Below are 15,889 nucleotides of genomic sequence, written 5' to 3' on the forward strand. Positions count from 1 at the left end.
TGGAACGGGTCAGGCCGCCAGCCGGGCAGGGCACCTCCACGTCCCACGGGTGTGTCTCAACTGCCCAGGGAATGACAGTGCCAGCACAGAGCTGCCATCCAAAGCCTGGGCTTGAGTGCCCCCGGGGCATCTCGGAAGAAAGGCTTGGCCATCACTCCTAGAAGATGAGCCATTAAACCCCCACTCGCACCCCCAACGCACCTGGTGCCTCAAGAGCTTTCACCTGTCGGAGCCTGTCACCTCAGGAGGGACTGACAGACGTGGACACTGGACTCTCGAGGGGGTGAGGGACTTCCTAAAATGCCACTACTGCCCTGGGCGTGACCTCCTCTCCTGGGAGAAGGCTCGGGAAATGGATGGAGCTGAGATGGGGGACCTAACTGCTGCAGGCGCCCAGGGCAGGGCGGGGTGGGGTGTGCTTGCCCCATTCAGAGTCTGTGACTCACCTCATCACGGACAGCTGCCCTCTGGGGTTCCCCAGGCTGTCTATCTTCACCTTTCCCCAAGTCAACGCTACCCCCAGTGACCCTGTACCTGGTTCCCCGGGCTGTCTGTCCCGATGGGGTACTTTGTTCCAACAACCCTGCAGTGGGAGGATGTTCCCAGGGAGACCCCAAAGCTGCGCACTGGGGCAGGGCGGGGCTGAAGTAGAAAACCAGATCTGAATGAAGCTGTGGCCCACCCAGAGAACACACTAACCTCACTGCCGTTGGGGCGATGCTGACTCTCATGACCCCACAGGGCGGGGCAGAACCCCCGTGGGGTTCCGAGACAGTAACTCTCTATGGGAGTAGAAGGCCTCATCGTTCTCCTCAGAGCCGCTGGTGGTTCCCAACTGCTGGCCTTGTGGTTAGCGTCTCCATGGGGCATCGGTACACCACCAGGGCTGTGTCCAGAGAGAAGGCATTGCCAAAGTGGACAGCCCCTCCTGAGCTGGGCCCCAGCAGGGGGACGTGCATGGTCACACATGACACGTGGGTCTAAAATAAGGTGACCAGATTTTAACATTGGCAAAGCGGGACACCACTGATAAAACTCATATCCTGGTGAAATAGCCAGATGGCAGCCGAAAACCATATACCCTAGCTTGTCGTGCATTCTTTCCCCCAAAATGGGACTTTTTAAAATTGGGACGCGGGAAAAATTGTTAAAAATCTGGACTGTCCCGCCAAAAGCGGGACGTCTGGTCACCTTAGTCTAGACCACACTCTCAGCACCCTGACAACAGCGCTCCTTCACGGTGAGGAGGAGGGGAAAGAACGGGCACGGCACACCATCAAGTTGACACCTCGACAGTGTGTGCCACATACACGCCCCCACTCTGTCCTTCCCGTCCCTTGATCAGAGCCCAGTCATTAGCCACAAAGCCACAGGTCGTCCTGGACCGGGACTGCTTCCAGCCCACTGACTCCACTACTAGCTGGTTCTCACGTAACTCAAATTCCGTTTTTCCCCCCAAAGCTTTCATTGTTATTGCCTTTTTATCATTAATGTCTTACTACACCCATCGTGATTTGTCTTTGGGTCTGGAAACGTGATATACAAGCGTACAGAGGATGACGTCAGCTCTGTTGTGCGAGGGCTCCACAAAGCTCCTGGACACTCTAGGGCTTTCAAGGGCCCCAAGTCCTGCCTGAGTCCTACCTGGCCCCTCATGGCTCCACGGAGAGCCCACAAGGATTCTACCCCAGTGGGCACCACCATGGGCTAAGAGGGCCAGTCCTATCGCACACAGATGGGAAACATGGATACTAGGGGGAAATATGTTGATCACACACAAAAAAACAGACTGATTTCCCAGAGAAACGAAACACCTTTATAGGGGAGCCCACTAGAAAAAGCGTGGACACACACCTTCCCTTCTTTCGGCACATCCACACCACCCCCAAGGCAGAAGCCTGTCTAGGAGGGCGGAGCTGGAGGCCCGCCTGGGGGTCTCCCCGGCCCTGCCCTGGCAGCACCGGGCGAGTTTACCAGCCTCTGCTGCTGCTGCTCTTCTGTGCCCTCTCCTCACACCCTGGCACTCCCTCCCAGGCTCCAGCCTCACCTGCCATCCCCCTAGATGCCTCCCAGGCTTTGAGATGCCCCACATGTACCCTGGGCTCCTGCCCTGCCCTTCTGGCCCCACACACCTCGAATCCTGGCTGGCGACACCATCCTTCTAGTTGTGAGGCCCAGACCCTTGGAGTCCCCTTTTCCTCACTGTCCACCTCTGACTCATCAACAAATCCTTCAAAACGCACCGAGGCACTGGGCAGCCCTCCCTCCTCAGGCCAGCCCACCACCTCCTAGCTGGTCTCTGGGTGGTGGGGGCCCTAAATGGGGGAGGCCTGGCTTCCCGCCTGCCTGGCAGTGGAGGCTTGTTTGTGCACTGGCTCTGAGGCTGAACAGATTGAGGCGGGCCGGCAGACTAAGGCTAGGAAGAAAAGCCTGGCTAATCTCCTGGAAACCCAGGGACGGCAGGCCTCTGCCATTGCGCACAGTCACTTCGAGACAGCTCACCACCCGGCTCCTCAGGAGCACCCTGTGCAGTCACACACACCGGATCCTCCTCTAGGGCAGTGGGTTTTGACGCCAGCTGCAGCCCCTCTGAGCACCCTCCTGTCAGAAGGCCCTTGCCCCTCTCCTTGGTTAGCTGGAAACCGTGCCTCCTGGAGCCCCCAGGGCCTCCTGGGTCCCTCTGAGCATGCCTCCTTCCCCGAGGTCTCCAGGAGGGCACAGGTGGGCGGTGAGCCAGGCACCCAGGGGCCCCCCTCACTCCTTCTGCAGGGAGGGCCCACGGAAAACAAGCCCGCTTTCTGAGCCCGCCACGCCTTGCCCGGTCTTGACCCTGGTCCCCTGTGCTAGCAGTAAAGCCTGCGGCTGTGAGCGTGGGAGGGGCTTTCCACGGAGACCCCAGCTCATGGGGTCAGTGTTTTGGTTTTCGTAACGGGTGTAAAAGCCGTGGTCCACAGCCCTTCCCCGGGCAGGCAATGGACTTCTCGGGCCTCGGTGTCCGTGTCTATAAACTGGGCCTCAGCAGACTGGGCCTCACACTGGGTGGCCAGCCAGGGAGGACTGAGTGTTTGCCATCGGCCCGTAGTAGAAGAGGCAGGCTCTTCTCTGCCCTTTTTCTTTTCACTGTTGTCCATGTTCACTCTACTCTCCCTGGAAGGACCACCATGCAAAATCTCCCCTCTTCCAGCTCAGAATCCAGTCTGGGGGGTCGAGGACAGCAATGGGGAGGGGTGGTCAGGGTGGAGGGAAGGACAAGAGAGCGTGGCTCCTGACAGACATGCCCAGGTACCAGGAACACCCCAGGTGGTCTGCTTTAGAAGTGAGCAGAGACAGAGACGGGCCTCCCAGTTAGCAGGGGTGTCTCTGCCTGTGACAGCACACCCTGCCTGAAGCTCAGGGGCTGGAATGCGCTCCTCCGCCACCCCGCACATTCAGGACACATTCAGGACATGGAGCCCTCGCCCAAATGTCCCCTTCTTGAGTACAATGAATGGAGTTGATGAATGAATGAAGAAACTTCTGCAGGCACAGCAAGAACAACACAGTCTGAAATACATGTACAGTGAGTGTATCACCCACCACCTGTCTTTGACCATTCAAGAATTAAAGGCCCTCCAAAAGACCATCATGCAAACGTTCAAACCCACTGTCACCGAGCATACTGTAAGCTCCTCAGGGGAGCCTGTGTATCCCTGCAGGCCACAAGCCCAAGATGCTGTTAGGTGCTATCTAGTCAGTTCCGACCCACAGCGACCCTAACACAACAGAACAAAACACTGCTCAGTCCCGCACAGCTGTCTGTATGCTTGCGCCCACTGCTGCAGCCACGGGGTCACTCCATCTCGGCGAGTGTCCATGAACCAGGCTCAATGGAACACGGAAGCAGGCCCAACGATGCCAGTGAACTTGACCTGGGGAGCAAACAGCTTGCTGGGCCAACTCCACCAGCAGCCGCCATCCTGGCACCCGGCAGCGTCCCCCAGTGGTAGAGAGCAGGGCTGCAGGGGCAGCCCCACCACTCACCAGCTGGGCACGTTGCCCCAGCTCTCCTGCCCTCTGGTCCCCCCACAGCACAACTCAGGGCTCTGCAGACACTGCCCAAGGAGTCCTGGTGTGGCGTAGTGGGTTAACGTGCTGAGCTGCTACCCACAAGGTCAAAAGTTTGAAACTACCAGCTGTTCCACAGGAGAAAGAAGAGGCTGTGTGCTCCTGTAGCGTTACAGCCTCAGAAACCCACAGGGGCACGTCTACCCTGTCCTATAGGGTCCCTGTGAGTCAGAATCAAATCGATGGCAGTGAGTTTGTAACTGTTGGTTGGAGGGCGCCTTCCTGCCTCCCTCTGGTGGCTGTGACAATTCGGTGAGACTTTGCTTGGCCCTCAGAAGCTGCCCGCTCTCACAGAGTCTGTGGTGCAGGGCAGGCAAGAGCGTGGGCTCTTCGCCAGTGCGCCTAGGCCACCACCTCAGCTCTGGGACTCACTAGCATGTGGTCCTGAGCCCCGGGCTCCATTCTCTGCACCCAGTCTCCACTACAAAATGGGGACACGTCCCGTGCATGGTGGCTGTGGTGACTTGATGGGATGCGATACGTAAAACATTTATCACAGCACCTGGTACAGTCAACACTCAAGAGGTGTTCTTCTGGCTCTTTTGTAGAAACTGGCGTAGTTTTGCTCGGAGAATAGGTTTGTAAGAGACAGCTTACCCCAAACTTACTGCCAGTGGGCAGATTCCAACTCCCAGGCCCCCATGGGGCTCACAGCTGACATGGGCCCATGGGGTTTTCTGTCCTCGCACAGAATCCCCAGGACTTCTCGTTGGCTCCAACAGCCACCTTCATGCTCGCTGCCAACAACAGACCATGTGGGCCTCCCCAAGACCCTGTGGTCCCTGGCTGGGCCCACTATCCCCTCAGAGAGCCAAGGAGACAAACACCACCGCAGGCTCTTGCGGACCTACTCGGTGCCATCCCTAGCCGGCTGGCCGCAGAAACCTAATGGAGTCCCTTCAAGGCCTCAAGCACAAAGGCACAGGCAACCCGTGCTCCTGAAAGATGGTTCTGAAGACCAAGCAGGGCACAGAGAGCCCACTTGCTCCCGGTTTGCTACGCTGAGCGGAGTAGCTGAAGAACATGAGCTCTGAGCTGTGTCGCTGCTGCTCAGGCAGGAAGCCCGTTATCAACTACCCCACCCCTTCCCTCCACCAGGATCCCGGCGGCTCACCTCCCCGTGAGACCAGACAGGGCAGTGCGTCCAAGCGGGCTTCCCAGGAAACTTCGGGGTACAGGTTTATGACTTAGGGGATCTTTTTCCTGAGTGACTTTGAGGGCAATCCCTCTTGCTCTTCTAAAGAGTAAGCTGGACCGAGTTTGTCACAGGGGGTGAGATGTGCCATCGGTGACACAGGGACAGGACCTCTGCCCCACCGTCCCCAGGCAGCACAGCCTCAGCCTCCGGGCGGCTCCCTTCTTTTCTCCCGGAAAAGCCGTTCTTCTGGCTCCTGTCACTTGTCACCTTTGTCACCACTGGGCGTGTGCCTCCCAGTCACATCAGCCAATGAGAAAGCCTTGACCCCACCAGGCACCAGTCTTTCAAGCTTGTTCTTTCATGGAACTTGCTGCCAACGAGCCAATCTTTGGCCTGGCCCCAGATAACAACGTGTCCCTTGCTCGACCTGCTGCTGCCACCCCCCCAGACCCAGGGCCCCTTTCCTGCAACAAACACCCCTCTCAAGGTGCCATCCAAGCTGTGGCTTTGCAGTATTCTCCCTGCCCCCACCCTCACACATTGTGTACTTAACAACCTTGCAGTCCTGCAGCCTCTGCCTGCCACCTGGGAGGGTGGTCACCACCACAGCCCTGCTCCTCTTGGAGGACACAAACACCGCCCCCTGTAGTTGAGCTTCAGCAACACTGCCAGCCCACCTCACCTAGGTGATAACGAACCCACCCCCCACCCAGGCCTGACTGACAGTGCAGACCAGGGGCTGCCCAGTCCAAGCTAAAGGGACCAAAATCAGACTTCTGAGGTCCTGAAGGGGAGGGGAGCGGGGAAATGAAAAGATCACTTCCGTCTCAAGTTCACACTGAAGTAAGCGGTCAGGACCCCCCTCCCTGGACTCTGTCCATCAGCAGAGAATCAGAGAGCCTGTCTCCCTGGAGAGCCCGCTGAAGCCGAGCGTGACCCTTGACCCATCTTACAGGGAGGGGCCTTTTCTGCAGGTGGCACCTCCACCAGCCAGTCAATGGCAGGAAGCCCCAGGAGTCCCTCTCCAACACTTCCTGTGGCTCCACTCAAGATTCAACCACCTCTCATTCTCTCGCCTGCCTCTCCAGACACCCCCTGGAAGAAACCCACGCGACTCAGGTGGGTCAGATGGAGGCTTTGGGGACTGCGTCCATGGGGCCCCCGGCAGGATTTTCCTCATTAAACCCTGAACTTCACAGAAGTCAGAAGGCCCGGAGTCAGCAGTCTGAGACTCATAAACGTGGGGGTTCCTGGAGATCCAAGTGGCCCTGTCCCAAGGTGCCAACATCATCAAAAGGCATGCCTGAGTGAGCACTTCAAAACAGATGCTGAAGGCCTGGGACCACGAAGGAGCGGGGCCCACTGATCAGGACAGGGGCTATAAAGAACCACAGGGCAAGCTCACCAAGCAGTGATCACTGATGGGACAGGCCACAGTCCCTCCACGGACAAACAGGGCAAAGGCTACTGGTTGGCAAGGCCTCCCACGGAGCAAGGTCCACCGACTGGGGTGGCCCACGCCTCCGCCCCGCAGATTGGACCCAGGCTTTGGCAAAAGGCTAGCGGCCTCCGTGGGGGCAGGCGGCGAGGGGACTCCGTGCAGACGGCCCTGAGCAAAGCGGGGCGCGCGCCCCAAGTCCCCGTGCCAGAGCGTGCAGAGGGCTGGAGGGCTTCCCAGGACCCGTCGAGGGCCGCAGGCCGGCGCCCGGCCCTTTGCCCCTTCACCCGGCCCTCGGCCCCGGCTCCACGTGTGCAGGCCCGCGGGGACGCCGACGGGCCACCAGCTGGGACAGCCGCCCCCATCCCCCGCCCACCACTCACGGCTCCATCTCCGCGTCCCAGGCCCTCGGCCCCGCACAGCAGCCGCCGCCGCGACAGCCGCAGCCCCAGCGACAGCGGCCCGGGAGCAGCTGGCTGTAGCCAGCTCATCAGAGCGCGACGAGGGTCACGTGCGCGGAAGCGGAGGACGCGAGCGGAGCGGGGCGAAAGTCTGGGGCGGGGCCACGGCGGGACGGGGCGGGGCGAGGGCGCCGGGCGAAGGCAGAGACTGGCTGGTAGTCAGGGCGCACGCCGAGGCTCGCGGTGGGATGAATATATTAAACGACAGGGTCCACAAGGAAGGGCGACAGCACATCCATCCATCCATCCATCCACCCACCCACCCTCCTGCCTCCTGGGCGTCTAGGGCAGGCAAGAGGAAGGAATGCGCTGGGAAATGGTACTTAAACTCACTGCCCTCGAGTGGATTCCAACTCCTCGTGACCCTACAAAACAGGGTACAACTGGGTTTTAACTCATTACGAGAATAGATAGGCCCATCTTTCTCTCACAGAGCGGCTGGTGGTTTCGAACTGCCGGCCGCGAGGTTAGCAACCCAGCACATGCCCACGGCGGTCATGATAGCTATTTTCCGGGAGGAGGAGCTAGCTGTCATTCACCATGTTCCCAAGGGTTCTGTGACCCCCAAGGAGACTGGATCCCTGGTGTGAGTTCCAGGAGTGGATTCTGAATCATGGTGTCACCACGTTACAGAATATGTGCCCCATAATGTACTCGGCTGGGAGGCCCGGGCTGTAGGGAGCTGCCCTTGGGAACCCAGGTGGTATTACCACAGATGAAGGTCGGTAGGGAGCACTGATGGAGTCTGCCTCATCCTGAGGTGCTGGTCTACACTGTCACACCTATGGGATTAATCTTAAAGGGAAGCCACTGCCAGGCCCTTTCTTTTGCAGTACTGCTGGGTAGATCTGAATAGCCAACCTTGACGTCAGCAGTTGAGTGCCGACTGCTTCAGCAGCCTTAATGATAAGGTCAAAAGCCGAGGAAACCCAGCATTCCGACTTGTTAGCTTCCCCTGCAAACCGTGTCTGGACAGCTCCCAACAGCAGGTGGCTTTCCACCCTGGCACAGTCCTGTCCCTCAGGGAGACTGGGGGGCTGCGGGGACCCTGGTATGCTAAGGCGCTGCAGCAGGGGCTGGGGACTAGCTCACTGGCTTTAGGATCTTGGCTCACAGTTCAGAATCGCAGAAATCCAGACTGGATGAGGGCCAAGTGTGGGCAAGTTCCTGGATTCACTTTGAATCATTGGTGAAAATGCCCCCTGACCTCCTCAAGCACTGAGGGTACACCAGGGTCTCCTCCCGTAAACGGCTACAGTCTCAAAACCCGGTCACATTGACTCAAGGGCAATGAATAAAGAGGGGCAGTTCTACCTTGTCCTACAGGGTCGCTGTGCCTCGGAATGGACCGAAGGCAGTGAGTTAAGTAGCTTGAGGGCAGGCCCTGTATCTTTTCAGTATTTTAACCACCGGTAAGTCATTCCATTGCCTATGGCCTCCAATGTTCCGGATGAGAAGTCATGTGTTCATCTTTGATTCCTCCAATTCTGAGTGTTAAACCTCCATGAGCTGAACTGTTGGACTCTAGTGTTAGACTTCACATGCTGATAATGACCAATAAAGTGTGCTTCAAAAACAAGACGCACTGTAACATCTATGGCGCCTCCCTAATTAAAGGGCTGGGAAACAAGACAGAAAATAATCTAGTTTTGTCATGACCTCATTATCCTTGAATCCATGTGGATGCCTCTGTGTACCTCTCTCTATTCTAAATCCTCATAAAATACCTTCGTCAAATCTAGAAGCCACAATGGTGGTTTCAGATCCCCTGTCTAGTGTGACTCTTCATATAATATGGTAGTCCGTGCCTTCTTCAATTTCACCATACTTTTTCATTCAGTATGCTGAGCAAACAATGGACTATATGAAGAATTCAGCATCAGGATTAGAAGCAAGTTTATTAACAACCTGCAATATGCGAAAGATACAACCTTGCTGGCAGAAATTGAAAACTTGAAGTAGTTGATGATAAAGATCAAGGAAGGCAGCCTTCAGTGCATTTTTAAAAAACCCCACAAAACGTCACAACTGGAACAATAACAACACCAGATTGACGTCCTCAAGGATTTCCCTTTTCTTGGATCCACAAATCAATGCTCATGGAAGCAGCAGTCAAGAAATCAAGGGACGTGCTGCATTCGACCAATCTGCGGCACAAGACCTCTTGAAAGTGTTGACCAGCAAGAATGTCACTTTAAGGACCAAGTTGCACCTGGTCCAAGCCATGGTATTTTTGATCGCCTCATACTCATGAAAGTTGGACAACAAATAAGGAAGACCACAGAATGGATGCATTGGCATTACGGTGTTGGCAAAGAATACTGAAAGTCCCATGGACTTCCAGGAAAACAAACAAATCCGTCTTGAAAGAAGTACAGATAGAATGCTCCTTGGAAGTGTGGGTAGCAAGGCTTTGTCTCACGTACTTTGGACATGCCATCGGGAGAGAACAGTGCCTAGAAAAGGACCCCATGCTTGGCAACCTAGAGGGTCAATGACACAGAAGACCCTCAATGAGATGGACTCACACAGTGGCTGCAGCAAGAAGGTCAAGCATAAGACCTGTGAGGACGGTGCAGGGTGCAGGGCTGAACAGTATTGCACTCTGTTGTACAGAGGGGCACGGAGTTGGTATCTACGCGACAGCACCTAAGGACAACCACAAGTCCATGCATACCCTGAAGAAGTCCTTTGAAACTTCCTTATTTTGAGCCTTGTGAAGGCACCTGGCTGGAGTTGGGATGTGCCTGGAGCTCCCCAAGGTCAGGGAAAGAGACACAAAGCCGAAGGGTGGAGTACAGAAATGTGAGCACTGAGAACTGCCCTCCCCCAAACAGCAGCTCAACAACTCATAGGCTGAGGCCACAGGAGGGAGGGGGTTCTCCTGACAAGCAGCCCGAACCCCAGACATGGAATGTCTATGTCCTGTCAGGGTTGGGTCAGAATAGGAAGCCTCTACTCCCACCCCTGCTGCCGACCCACCTCCTGCCCCTGGGAGACCTTGATGCCTTCCAACACCCGCCTCCCCCATGACACAGTCTGTGGTGGTTACATAATCCCGTGTCGACTTGAGGGTATTAAGAGTGAAGGGGTGGAGTCTGGCCTGTCAATCAGGTTGAAGCTTGATTGGAAGGTGACCAAGATAAATGGCTTGCTAGAAGCCTGCCCCACTTTCTCTCTGCTTCACCTTCCTGTTGACAAGTCATGCTGAAACCTGCGAGAGCCCTAGAGATGCCTCCACTGCCGCTGGATCCACACGACTTTGCATCCGCTGGCCTCTGATCTTCCTGCATTTTATAACATTGCCTGTGCTGCACAAGTCTGAAGAGGAATTTGTGGACTAGTATCGGACTTATGGGCTAGTATCAGACTTACAGACTTGATCTGGACCGGGATGTTTTCTTAATATACAATTACTCTTTGATATAACTCTTTCTTAGACATATCTGAGTGTCTCTGGGTTTGTTTCTCTAGTCAACCGGGTCTAACACACAGTCCCTCTTGCTCACAGTGCCAGCCCAGAAAGTCGAGGAGAACAAACCGGGCCTGGGACTCAAATTTAAAACTGTTGTGGTGGTGAAATGATGTAACCAAGCATTTCAACCAATTCTGCAGGCACAGGTCAGCGATATGCATGGCACTCACCGTCGCGTAGCCATCGCGGCTGTCCATTTCCAAAATGAACTTCAAGTATGATTCCCATGTACCTGCTCTCATTTTTCGAGATTATTGGCTCCTGGGAGGCACAAACCGTGACCACACTCACCGCTCTCTGAAGGAGGCTGGAGGCTTGAATCTGCCCCGCTGTGCCTTGGATAAAAGAACAAGGAACGTCCGAAAGATCACAGCCATTGAGCACCTCCCAGAGCTGAGTTCTGCTCTGACATCCGTGGTGTGTCCCTGAGCTAGAATCGACTGGCTGACGACTGACTGATGGTGGCAGCGGACTGCTAGCTGAGAAACGCCCCAATGTCCCCACATCTGATCTGTGAAGAGTTGCTAGTGCCCAGAAGTCAGAGTGAGTTGTGTTCTCCAGGCGTGGGCATTCTCAGAAACATCAGTTCAATAGGGATCAGAGTGGAGATAGGCAGGTGTGTGAAATACAGCTGACTGTAACCTGGGGTCTCTGAGGTATGTGCCCGGGGGCATCTACCCCCTGGCAAGCACAGTATGCTTGGGCAAGGGCGTTGTGGCAAGAGTTGGTCTCCTTTAAGCTTTTTTTAGTAGTGTGCAGTTATTGAAGTGAGCAGGGGTTAACTGAAAGGTCGTGGTTGGAGCCCACCAGCTGCTCAGTGGGAGGTAAGCCTGGCAATCTACCTTTGTAATGGTTACAGTTTGGGGGGACCTATGGGGCAATTCTACTCTGCCTTAGGAGGTTGCTATGGGTCAGAATCCACTCAGCGGCAAACAACAAAAACATACATACATAAAAGCACACCTCTCACATGCACAGCTTGATACCCGTTCTCCAAAGGAACCAGCCTGAGTCATTTATTGGGCGGCTAACCACAGGTCCACAGTTCAAACCCACCAGCCGCTCCTTGGGAGGAAAAGAGGCTTTCTACTCCTGTAAAGATTCACAGCCAAAAATAAAATAAAATAAAGATTCACAGCCTCGGAAAGCCACAGGGGCAGTTCGACTCTAAACCTTTGGCATTGCTATCAGTTAGAATTGACTCCCTGGTGGTGAGTGGTGAGTAACCAGCACCCAGATCAAGAAACAGAATACTGCTGGGACCCACACAACCTCCACCTGCACTCTCCCTCCAGCCATTGCCCCATCAAGGAAACCACTGTCTTGGCGTCCAACCATGTGGTGGTCTGCCTGTCCACACCTTCTGTTGAAATGGAACCAGACAGAAAGCCCCTGTTTGGTCTGGCATCTTTTACTTGACATTGTGCGAGTGAATCGTGTTGTGTGTTGTAAATTGTTGACCTTATTCCCTTTATCACATTTCCTTATGGAGGGAACCACAATGTAGGTGTGCACCCCACTGTTGATGTGAACACAACTAGTGTCCAGTTAAGAGTATTACAAATAGTGTTGCCGTCTTTTAGGACAGAGGTGCCCTGGTGACACAATGATTAAGCACGCGACTGTTAGCTAAGACACTGGTGGTTGGAATCTATCAGCTGCTCTGCAGAAGAAGGACAGCCTAGGTAATCCTACAATGCAGTTCGACTCTATCCCGTGCAGTCCGGGAGTAGGAACTGGCTCAAAAGCTCAAAACAGCATGTTCGTGTGTGGCTTTTGGTGGGCACCTAGGCGTTTCTGTAAGGAATAGTGGTGTAGTGTTTAGGAGTTAGGCTACTAACTGCAAGGGAGCATTCAGAACCACCAGTCACTCCAAGGGAGAAAGACGAGGTTTTCTAAACTCCTGTAATAAGACAGTGTCTCAGAAACCTACAGAGGCAGTTCTTCTCTGTCCTGCAAGTTGGAATCAACTCGATAACAGTGAGTTTGTTGGTTGGTTGATTCCTCTCCTAAGAGAGTAACTGCTAAGCCAAAAAGCTCCTGTGTTCAGTTTTCAACTCTGGCAGATACTACCAAGCAGTGTCCTATGGCGTGGGTCCCAATCTCTTCTTCCATCTGCAGCATATGAATGCTCCAGGTCCTTGTCGATGCATGTCGAGCTTCATTTTTGCCATTTGTTGCAAAGAGTTTTGCTGCAGATATCACGGAATGTCCTCCTTCTTCTTAGAGAGAGAGCCACAGCCAGCCCTGCTCAAGAGGCTACTAGCAGCCAATTGGCTTTGCTGACATCAGGCTGCTGGCTCAGCATGGTTTGTGCTCCTGCCTGAAAGCATTTCAGTGCTCTCTTTAGGGGCGTGTCCACTCCATCATTTGGGCCTTGCAGGTCCTTGAGGAGATGAGAAATACAGGTTTCACTTTTCTGAGGTGGAAACTGGCAACTGTGAAATCCACTGATTCCTCCAAGCCAGGCTTCAGTCGCAGGAGGAGCAGGGACTGAAAGCCAGGTTGTTCCCAGTGTCTTCACTTGCTGTTCTTCCACCAGCACGGGGGTGTCAGCTCTCCCTACCCAACAGGAGGTACACTTGCCCTCTCTATTTTGTGAAAATGCTCGCGAGTTCCTTAATCACAGGGCTGCCACGTCTGAGGGATGTCAGATGGCCTAGCTGAGGCTCAGCCCATCAAACCAGGGAGGGGGAAACTGCTGTCTGCTTCACCTTCTGCTGAGGAAGCTGTCAACCACCTGTGGTGGGTCCCCGGGAGGAAGAGCTACGGAATTCTTGTTAGTCATAAATCGCTAATGAGGAGCCGAGAGCATGGTAGCAAGTTCACCTCCCAGCAAGACAGATGCGGGAGCTGTAACTCTCACAGGCCAGCGGGGGTCTCTTACTGCATTCTGTGATGGTGCACGCCATTGAGCTAAAGATGCAATGGAGCCGTCAAGGCAGTTCAGGTGCCTATACGACCTGGAAACACCCCTACTCGCACAACGTACACTCCATACTGCGCCAGCCCAAGCATGCGTCCTCTGCTCAGTATCCTCTGCTGGGAAGCTCCCGAGAAGAGGGGACGGCGGGACTTCGTCTCACGTACTCTGGACATGCTACCAGGGGAGATCATTGCCTGGAGGAGGTCTTGGTAAAGTAGAGGGTCAGCCCACAAAAAGCCCCTCAAAAATAGAAGCTCCCACAGTGGACTAAAACGCAGCGATGGTGAGGATGGCGCGGGACTGGGCAGTGTTTCTGTTGTACGAAAGGCCACTATGAATTAGACCTGACTCAAAGGCACCCACTAACAACAATAGGCAAAGCAAGCTGCAGTCAAGCGGCTCCCATGGGATGTGGCCAAATGTTCCCTTGTGGTCCGCAGGCCAATGCCGAACCCATAGTACCACCAGGATTCCTTAGCCAACCACCTAATGACTCTATTCTTTACTTGTCAGTCCAATGCCCCCTTCTCCACCCACTTTCATCTTCAGAAATACCCCCATCACCCTTTATCGCCTGCTTATGACCTTCCTAGAAACAGGTCCATTTGGATCATTACTTGCTCATTTCCTGACAGCCTCCTGTCTGTCTTGTCCGCTCTGTGACCCTAGCACTGGAACAACAGGCCATGCTAGGAGAGGTTCAGTAGCTATGAAGTGAGTCAGTGGGTGAATGTATAGAGGATGGTCAGGTTGTGGACCAACGGGGGATGGCTTTGTTCTCCCCTCTGTCCCTGGCAAGGCACCTGTCACCACGTCATTACGCACTAGCTTATTTGCCAAAGAGAAGTTCCCAGGAAAATGAAATACAGAGAGGAGAATTAGTTAGCGTGGGGGACATTTGTGGGGACGGAGGTGGGAACACACATTAAACAATGGGCTCTGGACTGTTCTGTGGCTTCTTTTCCCATGTTGCCAACCTCCCAGGAGGCTGGGACTCGGGGCACAAATCAGGAGACCCTTCCAGTGGGGGCTATTCCAGACCAAAACATCTTGGATTACATTACTGCAGGGGCACATTTCCAACTGTAATTCAGTCACTCTGACGATATCTTGCTGATTAGCCTCTGGGAAACCACTGGGCTTTTTAAAAGATTCGAGGATAAAGGATGATAATATAATGGATAAATATGAGATGATATAATGATACTCTCATGCACACGTGTCACTATTGGTGTACAACAGGAAATGACAACACTCACCTTTGGCTAGTCATGCAATGCATTTGGCACAAGAGCAAATGGTCATTAGAATCATAGTCTTACACAGCGGCATCCCTGGGTGGGGCAGACAGTACTCCCCGAAAGAGTGGCATTTTGAGGCCACCCATTGGTGCCTCCAAAGCAAGGCCTGGTGATGGCCCTCGGTCTGGAAACCCCGGGGGCACGCATGCATCAGTCACCATGAGAAGGCATCCACTCCAGGCTACTAGCAACAACTGACTGACAGAGACCTCTTGGTTCGCACTTCCCTTTCAGGTGGCGAGTTCGCGGACCACACTAGCCATTTTGTAACCAAATCAATCCGCGTCTTGAGTCACAAAATCAGCCAAGATTCCTGAAACAAAAGGTCCCGACGGAGTTCTTTCATAGTCCCCCCGCAACCTTAGCCAAGCCAGCCAGGGGCCTCACGACCCCTCCCTGCCAACCCAGCCCAGCCCAGTGCAGCAGAGCACTGAGGGGTCCGCAGCCCCACCCCAAAAAGAGGGGGGAGAGAAGTGAAACTAACCCCACCCCCACACACACCGCGGGCGGGGGCGGAATTAGATGCTTCTCCGGCGCCGTCCCCCAGGCGGTGCCCCCAACCCTCGCCACGGAGGAGCTCCCCTAAGGCGCGGGGCGCGGAGGAAGCAAGGCCCTGCCCCCTCCCCCGGGCCCGCGTGGGGGGAGGGGAGCTCGGGGGGCGGGAGGAGACCCACAGGAGGCAGGGGGGGAGGAGGGGCGACGCTGGAAGGGGGCCCTTGGGGCTCTTCCCAGGCTCCGGGGAAAGGGAACCCCTCTTCACGCTGCTCCCCGGACCCGCCCTGGAACCGGGAAGGAGCCGCCGCCGCAGCCACGCCGGGCGGCCTGACGCCCTCCATCCTAGCCAGGGGCCTGGGGACAAGAGGGCAGGCCCCGGCGCGTCCCCCAGCACGCCCCCCGCGCTCCCGCGGGCACCTGTAGTAGCGGTCATCCTTGAAGGGCGTGAGGTCGTCGCGCAGCTCCCGGTAGGCCTCCTGCAGCCGCCGGCACAGCAGCTTGAGCTCGCCGCAGAGCCGGGGCTCGAAGGCCGGGTCCTCGGCGTCCATGCC

The 15,889-nt window shown here is 55.3% G+C and overlaps 1 protein-coding gene across 1 annotated transcript in view; it reads right to left on the bottom strand.

Moving 5' to 3' along the window:
- Positions 1-15,886, bottom strand: part of TMEM181 (transmembrane protein 181) — a 39,724-nt gene extending 23,838 nt beyond the window's left edge. Inside the window, exon 1 of the mRNA XM_004701931.2 lies at positions 15,756-15,886. Within this exon, the coding sequence (XP_004701988.1) occupies positions 15,756-15,886 (131 nt within the window). The remainder of the gene's footprint in view (positions 1-15,755) is intronic.
- Positions 15,887-15,889: the final 3 nt, after the last annotated feature.

Source organism: Echinops telfairi, unplaced genomic scaffold (assembly GCF_000313985.2).
Source record: "Echinops telfairi isolate 266 unplaced genomic scaffold, ASM31398v2 ScPeMD7_3533;HRSCAF=4204_0, whole genome shotgun sequence".
Taxonomy (NCBI): domain Eukaryota; kingdom Metazoa; phylum Chordata; class Mammalia; order Afrosoricida; family Tenrecidae; genus Echinops; species Echinops telfairi.